This window comes from Pavona decussata, unplaced genomic scaffold, assembly GCF_977016875.1.
Source record: "Pavona decussata unplaced genomic scaffold, jaPavDecu1.1 SCAFFOLD_201, whole genome shotgun sequence".
NCBI lineage: Eukaryota > Metazoa > Cnidaria > Anthozoa > Scleractinia > Agariciidae > Pavona > Pavona decussata.
This window is the reverse complement of record NW_028145609.1, coordinates 95,634-107,043: the sequence shown is the minus strand read 5'-3', so window position 1 is coordinate 107,043 and position 11,410 is coordinate 95,634. Positions and strand designations below refer to the sequence as shown.

At 38.7% G+C, this 11,410-nt stretch overlaps 1 protein-coding gene and 1 long non-coding RNA gene across 2 annotated transcripts; one reads left to right on the top strand and one right to left on the bottom strand.

Moving 5' to 3' along the window:
- Positions 1-3,439: 3,439 nt before the first annotated feature.
- Positions 3,440-6,303, top strand: LOC146461153 (uncharacterized). The gene is made up of 3 exons (XM_085087171.1): positions 3,440-4,157; positions 4,252-5,380; positions 5,792-6,303. The coding sequence occupies exons 1-3, from the start codon at positions 3,440-3,442 to the stop codon at positions 6,168-6,170; spliced, it is 2,226 nt and encodes a 741-aa protein (XP_084943297.1). The 3' UTR covers positions 6,171-6,303.
- A 64-nt stretch (positions 6,304-6,367) lies between these two features.
- Positions 6,368-9,477, bottom strand: LOC146461152 (uncharacterized). The gene is made up of 3 exons (XR_014857476.1): positions 9,380-9,477; positions 7,153-7,746; positions 6,368-6,466 (listed from the first exon to the last, which is right to left on the bottom strand). It is a non-coding gene; the product is annotated as an uncharacterized LOC146461152 (long non-coding RNA).
- Between the last annotated feature and the right edge of the window lie 1,933 nt (positions 9,478-11,410).

The following is an 11,410-nucleotide window of genomic DNA, read 5'->3' as shown; positions in this document are numbered from 1 at the left end:
TGCAATAGTGGATGAACGGTTTGTCAACTCAGTTCACGATAAGACATTGAACTTAATTAAATGAGCTATGCAAATAACTGCACATACCTTGAGCTATTGTTATCGATAAGCGCTCGTTTCTTAGCTATCGTACAATATTATTACAATGTCATTTCAAACTGAGTGTGTAGTGTTGACAGAAGTCTACCAGATTATACCTAGAACCAAGAACTTTGACTGGGTCATTTGCATTACTGGAGTAGAGGGTGTGGTAGGGTGTAGAAAACTGCTATAAGTGGCTTCTTCATCTAACTGGAGTAATGGGTGTGGTAGGGTGTAAAATAAGAAAAATAATAGTTATAAACGGCTTCTCCATCTAACTGGAGTAGAGGGTGTGGTAGGGTGTAAAATAATAGCTATGAGTGGCTTCTCCATCTATCTGGGGTAAAGATTGTGGTGGGTGTAAAATAATAGCTACAAGTGGATTCTTTATTTTTACTGGTGTAATGGGTGTGTTGGGGTGCAAAATACCAGTAATGACTAAAAGGATGTACTTCTGTACTTTAGCAAAATGGGGTGGAAGTGGGTGGGTAAATGCAAACTAAAAACTAAGTGGGCTCTCTATGTTATTGGATTTAAGGGTAGAGTGGATATAAAATTATACTTTGGTGTAGTCTCTTTGTGGTGGGGTGCACTATAAAATAGATTGCATAAAGGGTGGGGTATGATTTAACATAACAGTTTGTTTCACACAACAGTATGCTTATAACAAGTGCAACAATTTTGACTTCTTTTATTGGTTTTAGGAGTTTCACAAGTCTGCAAAATGTTCCAAGGTTCTGGCAGTTAAAGATGAGGTATGATCTACTTCTTTATCCACATAATATTATCGCCCACATATGGCTAAAATCTGATTCAGAGTATTTGAATGGCTGGAGACTTCATTTTCTGCTTCTGAGCAGTCTCCAGTCCCCTCTGAGTTGATGGATGGTGTTTTTGTTCACCAAAGATGTGTGACATGTTACTTGGTTAGTGTTTAATATTAAGATTTAGAAACCAAATGGACAAGCTTAAAACATGTGCTAGAAAACATAAAATTTTGTTATAACAGTTCAAGGTGAACCCCTCAGTGCATGAATCAGCAAGCATATACATGTATTCTATATGGCATTGTGTATTAACAGATACATGCAAGTGTCTAGATTAGTCAGACATTATTGTCAGTACTAAACAGATAAACTGACATTTTTCACGTTTCTCTCTGTGCAGGAGCTGCAACAAGAGAAAGGAAAATCACCATTGTAAGTTTATCTAAGTGTTATATTCTCAGTAATTACTGTCATCAAATTCTTTGACCGCTTGGAAGGGAGACTGTCACACTATTAAAGTGCCCCTAACCAATCAATTTGTTTTCTCGTGGTAGATTTCCATATCTTTCAAGAACTCATTTTCGAAAAAATTTTTGAGAAATATTGAACCCTTTTTATTTTACGAGCGCTAAAAGTTACTGAAATTTTTAAATTTTTGCGCCCTTTAAGCCCCGCTGGACAAATTGTTCTCTCGTGGGCTTATTAGGAACGAGCCAATGAGAAGCGTCCGATATTTGACACTTTCTTAGCTGTGACGTAAGAAAAGGACACCAGAAGGATTCAGAAGGAATCTTATGCATGCTGATTCCTTTCTCTACATTTCGAGAGTTGCTGCATCCAAAAACCACACATTTTCCAACCATTTTCTCTGTTTACAATTGAAGCATTACCGCGAATCTTCGGATATTTTTGCACGATGTCCTTTTCTTACGTCACGCTCCACATTTGGCCGAGTGGGGGACTAATGCGAACGATAGGTGAAAATATCGACGAGACTGCCTTCACTTCTAGCGCTCCAAAAAAAAAAGGATTCAATATTTCTCAAAATTTTTTTCGAAAATGAGTTCTTGAAAGATATGGAAATCTACCAAAAGAAAACAAATTGAAGGGTTGGGGGCACTTTAAAGTTCGACTTCAAAAAGGTACAAAAGCTTCACATTTATTTAAGCCCACAAACAAAGATTAAGATTGGTTGGCAAAGACTATGTTACTACACAAAAATTATCTGCATAAAGAGCTTACCCAACAAAAACATTGATAAAGCTTACATTTCAACTGAAGAATAAAAAATACCAGGTAATAAACAATTTATGTAAAGGCTTGAAAAATGGAAGCGGACAGTCTGTAAAACTGATCCCTTTGTATTACACAACCATGTGCTGAACAACCTCTATGTATCTAACACACAAGTCACAAGTGAGTTATAAGTAAGGCTTTGCGCTGACTAGCACTTTTCGTTAACTTTAAGTATCTTTATGGCCTAGATGGTTTTTACAGTTTTCTTATCTATATCAACTGTATGTCTGAGAATAATTATTTGTGGTTGCATATTGACCTGTGTAGTACATGTATGTATCTTGTTTTGATTCACTTTCTATTGTCCTTTGTCTTTGAGTTATCATCACGATTTATCCTTATCTAAAACACAATACAGAAAAAAAATTGAACTAGAACCAAATATGCTAAATTAATCAAGTTTAATGCCACACATCTTATGCCTCAAAGATGGTTGATTTCTCTATGCCCGTGTAAGATCTCACAGTCTGGTTCTCCATTTAATTCAGCACCATCACAAACAGCCAGAAGCGTGATAAAGATAGTGAAGAATCCCTTTTCCATGAAGGAAATGAAAAAATGCCTTTATATGAAAGAACTGCTCGAGGCCTTGCAATAACTGATGTCGTACTGGCAGTCTTGAGATCCCAGAAAGATCCTAGCATAATATGTGCGCAACATCCTATGAGAGTCTCTTACAACAGTGTATTCTTGATTGTTCCTCTGAAAGATCTTGTGGCTGATGGCAATGGTGTTTATTGTACTACTGGCCAGCCAACACACACCATTCAGATTTTCAGTAATGAGGATGAACATGATGAAGGTGAGATTGAAACATTACCCCAAGTGAAAGTCCTTGAAAGAGCAAAACGTCCTCGGCGAAACAGATCTCAGTTCCATCTGCAACGATACTACCTCCGTCATTCAAAACTGAAGACTTTCTTCAGACGGATTTATCTGATGAGAAACATTGACAATGAAATCCAAGGAAATGTTGCCATCTTGCAGATCTATGGGAAGGAGAAGAAGGGGAAGTGAAACTGGCCCCACATGGAAATGCAAAAAAGAGCAATATTCCGTTTACAGCGACCAAATCATCTGTCAAGGAGAAACTAGAACGACATCTTGCAAGACACCACGTCAGTGAAGCAATTTATCTAACAGAAGAAGACATGGGTTGCTCAATTGTCAATGCCAAGTCCCCTGCTGAGCATGTAAGAAGCACTCACCAAGGGCATTACACTGCACGTAAAATAAGAGCCAAAGCTGGTACAGCTGACAAGCACAAGTGAGAGTGGGATGAATTATTCCTGCTGATGACTGCAGCAAAAGATGGAGATGGTGACTTTATTCGATCAATTGTAAATCATCCTGAGCCTATGTGTGTTTTGGCCACCGATTTCCAGTTGAATTGCCTGGCACAGTCGTCTTCAGATTCAATAGATTTTCGACCAGTTTCCATTGATCCCACTTTTAATAATGGGCCATTCAGTGTTACTCTAGTTTCATTCAGGAACATTGTCCTTGAAAGCCGAAGAACTGGGAATTGTCCAGTATTTCTTGGGCCAATGCTGATTCACCAGACCAAGACATTTCAGGCTTACCACCACTTAACATCCCAGCTGGTTGGGTTAAAGCCAAGCTTACAGCATTTACAAGCATTTGGAACTGATGGAGAGGAGGAACTCAAAGCCTGTAAGTCTGTCTTTAGGGAGGCGATTGGACTAAGATGTTTTCGGCATTTCCAGAAGAACTTAGAAACAGCTATGAAAAACTGTGGTATAGAAGACCAGGCAATTATCGGGCAGATCTTTGGAAACGATGAAACTCCCGGTATTTTGGAAGCAGAATGTGAAGAAGATTTTGATCTGGCACTGCAAGAGCACATCAAGACATGGGAAGTACTACCAGGAGGGGAAAAGTTCTGCAAGTTCCTTACTGATCGATCAGCAGTGATGAAGGAGTCAATGACGGGTGAGATACGTTTCAAAGCAGGATTGGGCAATCCTCCGCAGAAGTTCTACACCAATGACAGTGAGACAAATAACGAGAGAATAAAGCATAAGATGGAACACAGAGAAGCAGGGATCTGTGCATTTGTTGCTGGAATGAAACAGCTTGCTTATAGTCAGGAAACAGAGTATGCCAAGGCCCTGTGTGATATGTCGACTGAGTACAAGGTGCGAGACGTCTTCTCATCCTTCATCATCTCATCTTGCCTCCTTCTTGAAGTGGAGGGCAAGCCAAAGCAAATGTTACAACTTCACCTCCCTTGCAACAGTTAACATTAACACCAAATGTTCTGGAAGAAAGGGAAGTCGTCAACGAAGAGACAGGTCACAACGAAGGAATCAAACCAGTAATGTAGCCACAGAGAACACCCAGCATGCAGTAGTACATTCACCTGATTTTGGGTCCAGTCTCCCATCCCAACCTGGAACAAGCACAACATCATGTAACTTTTCCATTTCCATTGATGATGATGCCCCTGAATCCTTGTGTGTACTACTGGAGAACGCGCCACACACAAGGGCGAACCCGCCTGTTATCAGTTCCAGCTACCCTTTACAAGGAGGAACAGGTAGTGCAGCACACAGCATTTCCAGCTGCCTTGATAGTGATGTTTTTGACCCCCTTGGCATACTTACAGGGAACATGCAGCATGCAAGAGTGCAGTCGTCTGTCACTGGCTCCAATGAACTAAGTTCTTTGGGAAGAACAAGCAGAACAGCAAGCAGCCTTCCCGTTTCCTTCGCCAGTTATGTTCATGACCCCCTTGGCATACTTTCAGAGACCATGCAAGATTCAAGAACACAGTCCATGTTCAGGTGCACTCAAGCTTCCCAAGGGAAAACAGGCAGAACAGCAAACAGCCTTTCCAGCTCCATTGCCAGCACTGTTCATAGCCCTCTTGGTGTATTATCAGAGAACATGCAGAATGCAAGAGTGCAGTCATCTGTTCTCAGCTCGAAACACCCATCCCCAAGCATAGCAGCAAGCAATCTTCCCAGTTCCATTAATGATGGTGCTTGTAACCCCCTTAGTGTATTTTCAGAGGGCATGCCAAATGCAAGTCTACAGTCACCTTTGTTTGGCTCGAGTCTTCCATTGCCTGAAGGCTGTAGTGCTGCACAGACACTTGGGACACATCAATACCTTCATTCTACACTGATGACAAATTGCTGGACAAAGAAACAGCCACAGTATCCACCATCCTTTGTCCCCACTGAAGGATACCCAGGAGTGCCTCAGTTAAGGTAATTTGCCAGCCAACTGAAATGAAATGCATTTCTATTAAAATGGTCTATATAATATCCAGTAATGCCAACACCATTATTTTGGTTTTGTCGCCATTTGATACTTATTACTGTGCTTGCTGTTCACAAAAAATGCTCATAAATTATTTATGATACATTACCCCAAAAAAACCAATCACTTTTAACCATACGTTTTTGTAGAGAAGAGAGATTTGAAAATAATACATTTTGTCTGTTTAAACCCTTGAGCTTCATTTAAACTTGTCTTAGCAACATCAACATATACTTCAGAAGCCTCTCTAGATGAAAAAAGTTGAACATGGTAGACTTCATACCACCTAATTTACTTTAAAAAATGTAATGTACCAGGCAAAATTTAACCAGACTACATGAACTTTTGTATTTTGTCAGAGTACAGTCACAGGCCAGCAAAAAGCCATGGCACAATGGAAATCCATTCATTGTCATGAAAATGAACAGGAGAATCAGCAGGTGTGCCGGGTGTCGTGGTTTGCTCCCTAAGAATCCAGACAACAGTCCAAGACCCCCTCCTTGGGATCTTGTGGTTCAACATGTGGAGAAAGATGAGTATCCTTATAAGGATCCGATCACAGGAGCAGTAGAAAAAAGAGTTTCCAGTGAAAAGCCAAAGTATTACCACCCTAGTCCCAGCTGTATTATCCAGAGACACCCATACTTTAATCCAAGTATGCTGTGTCTACAGAAAGGCTTGTCTATTAATTCACTGCACACAAACTACTTGTCAAGCACTTTTCGTGCAATGAATTAGTGTATGAAGTTGCCCTAGAAGTACATGTACGTGTATGTATACATTGTGCAGTTAAAAAATCCCTGTTCAATTTTTATTTTCCATTTTGTTTGTGTACGGTTTTGTATGATAATGAGAACAAAACAAAACAAGCTGAAACATATATATATATACATGTATAATATATATATTGATAATGCATATCTGCAAAATGTGGTAAAATTAACCCACACGTATTCAAGCCAGTGAAGTCATCCACATGTGTAGGTAGGGTGGTCTGTTTTGTCCAATCCATTTATGCCTATGTTACACATAACCTCAAGCAGTTTAAGGCCTGGGTTTGAAGGGTGTTCAGAAATTATGAATGATCCCCTATATCTTCGGTTTGTCTGCCTAGAACAGGATGAAATTTTCCCTGAATATTAAACTTGATGTTTTCTTTTGCCTTAACGTATAATTTTGATCACGTGACACATCACGTGACCAAAAAATGAAAATTTCGTAAATCGGCGATATGGCGGCGAATTTTCTTAATATAGATAACTGAATTAGTGTTTCCGAAGCAAATTTTAAATATTTAACTTTCTACGTTTGGAATGACTGTCCTTAAATTTTTAAATTGGAGAAATTAACAATCAAAGGTTGAATTGTGGACTAAAAAATGACCTTTGTCCTGATAAATTTTTTCTGGAGAATAATGGACGATCATTCCAAACGTGAAGCGATGGAGATAGTTAATCTTTATTAGAAAAGCGTTTTTGTTTGACGTTTTCTCTTAAAACCGTCGCCTACCTGTCAAATATTTGCTTTTTTCACAAAAACGATCACGTGACATGTCACGTGATATATAGCACTACTTATTATGCTTAAAAATTTTTAGAATGATAAGATCTTTTTACCTTCCAAATTTCAGTTCAGTGCCATTGAAATTGTTAAAGTTATCTAAAATAAACCATTTTTCCTCTTAGAAGCCCTTAACCCAGGCCTTAAACTGCTTGAGAACATTCAGTCTCAATTAATGTGAACAAGGTGTTTAGTCTAGGTACCCTACAATACGGTACCTAGAATAAAGATTTAGACTGACACCCATGTGGTTACACTTACTGTAAAAGGTTAATGCTAGCTCTGTGGTCGAGTTATCTTAGTTTGCTTTGTGCAAGTATTGAAGTTCATTTAGCAAGATTTTCTTATACTGAACAATGAATAATGCAGGAACACTGATATTTTGCCTGCAGCATGTAACTGTGTTAGGTTACCTATTATTGCAGAAACAAAAAACGTATTATACCATTACTTTCCAGTGTAATGAAGTGTTAAAAAGTGCTGCTGCATTTATATACCTGATAAAAAGTTTATGCTGGTATGGCTTATAGACCTTCAGAAGACACACCACTCCCTAACATTTTGTAGTATAAATTAAATAACCAGGGAGCCATGCCTGATGATGCACCTTGTTTTTATTTGATAAATATGAACCTGTGTTTTGGTATTTGATGTCTTGTTTTCTGAAATACACTGTCTAAATGCATTTTAGGGCCATACTTACTATTTTTCTCTACTTTAAATGTGCCTAACAGGGGCAGCAGCATCCAAGGTTCTGCCAGGATAAAAAAAAAAAAAAAGAAAGAAAAAAATAGAAAACAAAATAGCAGTGTAGAGCAAGCATGCTGAGACTGATGAAGAATCAGGTATACGGTATTTAAGCATATCATACTGTTCAAGAAGAATCTTCAAAACCTGTATGATAAGCTCTGCTGTCGGTGAATGTACCGGCTGGGCAGTTCAAGGTGTGTCACTAGGCAAAAATTAGTCATTTGTTTGAAAAATTTTTAAACTAGTTTCATTTACCTCAGAATCTTTTAAGGTTCAACCAATGAAAATCCAAATCAATTTGGTTAGAAAGTTATATTCAAACCAGAAATGAATTAAAACTGTAAAAGTCGTAGTGCATACAGTGAAGCCAGTAGTTTCAATTCTTGTAAGCCCCTTTTTTCATTGGCTCCCAAAAAGTCACAAGTGCATTGTTCAGAGGTAGGGTCATCGTTGTCATTGTTTTAACTATTGTTCACCTGTAGGATATCTGACCACTTTTAGAATGCCTTACAAGAGTTTGACAACACTGTAAAACATGAACATGTGTTTTATCATGTTTCGCCATATGGGCCTGTTTGTAGTTTAGTAATGGCTGCTCCTTTAAATAATGTGCTACTCTGAAATCAGTTTAAAGTACAATAATAGCAAAACAGGCAAAGGTGGATAAAATTAGTTATATGATTAATTAATTAATTGATTAATTAATTATATAATTGGTCCTTTACTTTGTTTTTTTCTGTTTTTGGCTAAGATAATTAGAAGCAGGTAAAAATCCAACTGCTTGTTTTAAGGCATGTTAATTGAAAGGTGCAGTTAGCTATATGAGAGTTTAATTTATGGTATTTACCAACTAGATGTACAAAGGGGGTATACAAGCTCTCCTTCCTGTATGTCACTACTATCAATTTTAGTCCATACACTCTGGTCTTATTTCTGCCATTGCTCTTAAGATTTAGTAAATTATTAGTTTTCTTTCTGGGTTAGTTGGCGATTTTTGCCATCACCTAACCTCATCGTCACAATACTGGAAATATACTAATTTTTAGTTAATAACCAATTCAGCCTAATGTAAACTGATATTAAGGTGCATCTAGTTGGTGAAATTATCAATGTTCATATTGAAATCCAAAATAAACTTAGAATAACACTACTTAAGCTGCATGCATAAAAGTGTAACATTAATAATATTATGATATTTATAGTAGAAGTTCATTTTCGAGAAAGACCATTAGATTTTCACGAACAACAAGTAAAAGGATCACAGTTCAATAGGCCACTTCCTAGTTGTCTTTTGCGTCTGTTTCGAAGCGAGATCGAGTTCAAAATCTTTGACATGAAAATGAGTTTGAGTTGCAAGTGAATTGAAAATAATTTCAAAAGGCTTTGCACATGGCCTAGATTTAAAACAGAGGCTTAAAGGTAAATCGAAAGTGGCCTATTGAAAAACGTGTGTCTGAATTTTTCTCTTAAAAATCTGTAAGAAGGAAACAGTAAGCTTATTTAACATCTCGTAATTAAGCTTCACACTGTTGACCCCACTGTTGGCGATTTTTTCCGTCATGTAAAATATTAAAGAAATGAGTTTGTGTTAAAGTGCCTCGTTCGTGTTATGGTGTAATTAATGTGCATAAACGTACCATCATTGGAATAAGATCCCGTTATCAGTGGACCAGGTTCCGATCGGGAAAGCTCAGTGCAGTTGTTGCTATTAGCCGCCATCTTGGATTTCGGTCTTGCGCCCGCGAACCCCTCACCAGACAGCGGGCGCGGCTGGAAGACTGAGTCTTGGCCCCGTTCTTCAGAGGGTGGATAACGCTATCCATTGGATAGCGTAGTTTGTTTTGTTAGCACTTATCCACTGGACAGTGATTTATCCGGTGGATAGCGTTATCCACCCCTTGAATAACTGGGCCGTGAAGTTTACTAAGCTTAATTTTCTGCAAGGCTGATTGGACTGCGTAGAAAACTTAACACGACAACGACATGATAGAGGTTGCCGCATTCTGTTGATTTTCGGCTTGGTCTCTATCATGTCGCTGTCGTGTTAAGTTTTCTACGCAGTCCTATCAGCCTTGCAGAAATTTGAGTCATTTATATTTTTGGCTGATTAGATCTTTCACAAACCTGTGTGTACTTGCAGCATTTTCGGTGTGCGGTTCCTTGCAGGTTGTTTGCTTTTACAAAGTTGTTCTCTACGCTTATAACTATTTTTCATATGAACAAAGTTTCCTGTTAGGCCTACTTTGTTTTTAAGATTAAATCCATTGAAAATAGCATGGAAGGGCAGAGAAGTTTTCGTGGCTTTCGTTCGAGGAACGGGTCCAAGCTCCCGAACGACCAACAAAGGAGTACAAATACGGAACGTGAGGCCCTAGGCGAAGACGCGGGGAGCCCGGGAGGGTTTTGGTAAAAAGACTGCGCGAACGACTTTTAGTTCCACTCCGAACATCAGGAAATTGAGTTTTTGGTCAGCCGAGCCGGAACTGATCCATTTCTGGCGCAGCAGACGATAAACACGTGCTGCAAATGGAGGGAAAGTACTTGCGCCTTCGTTCAGTGTGGTCAGTAACAACACCCCATTTATACTACCGTCCCACCTGCTCCGTACTTCTCTTTCGGATACAATGCAATTTCATTTTATATAAATATACACACACTCCTTTTATTTTTCATTTTCTCTTTATTTTTATTTTTATTTATTTATTTTTTTTTTTCATATCTTAATTTTTTTTTCGTGTTCCGGGATGTTCCGGAATGTTCCGGAATGTTCCATGTTCCGTGTTTTATCGACGGCCGTACTTTTGTCAACAAACACCGCCTTCGTAATTAGCATAACAACGTGAAAATAACGATTTACTTAGAAACTAATGATAAATTCCACTTACCTCGTGAAATATCGAGAACTGGATATTTCAAAATATATCAAACCATAGTTTCAGTCGGATACAGCCGCATTTTCGATGATTTGTTGTGCGAAATCACTGTAATACACCGCAGCCGTTAAACTGAGTTCAATTCTTCCAAGTCCGTCAGGACAACAATCGGCCGAAAAAATTGCCTTCCGCCCCATAAGCTGCCGTTTGCAAGGTGTCAAATATTTCTTTGTTATCCTTAATGACCAAAAATTCCTTCAGCAACCATTTGAATCCGGCTTTCAACTAAAGATTCTCGTCAAGAAATCGTTTATGTTCCCATGATGAGCTTAGGTGAAGAAAAAAATGTATGCTAATGAGCTTACGGTGAGTTGAAATCACCAATGGCTTATCATTAACTGCAACAAGAGAAACCGTTTTGCACCTTTGCGTGTTATAATTCATGGTCGGAATGGTCTTTTTTCACACGTGCGGAGTTCCGGCAGTCACGCAGAGAGAAACAGAATCCCAGACATCGTGGTTTGTGCAGATCAAACGCGCGAGGAATGCTTTCGTTTTATCCACGCGAACGGTAACCAGTAACGAAGGTTCTTACGCTTTTTGTAAGACATGGTTCTTTTGCTCGAATAGTAACTCCAGGGCACAGACTTAATATAATATGAACCACTCAAAATAGGCAACTGGGCGATTTAGCAGTTTAAAAGAACATCGAATCAAAGAACGAACGCAAACAATTCCTGCCAAAATCAGTAGAATCGCGGCACAGAGTTTGGGACATTTATTTACTGTACAAAA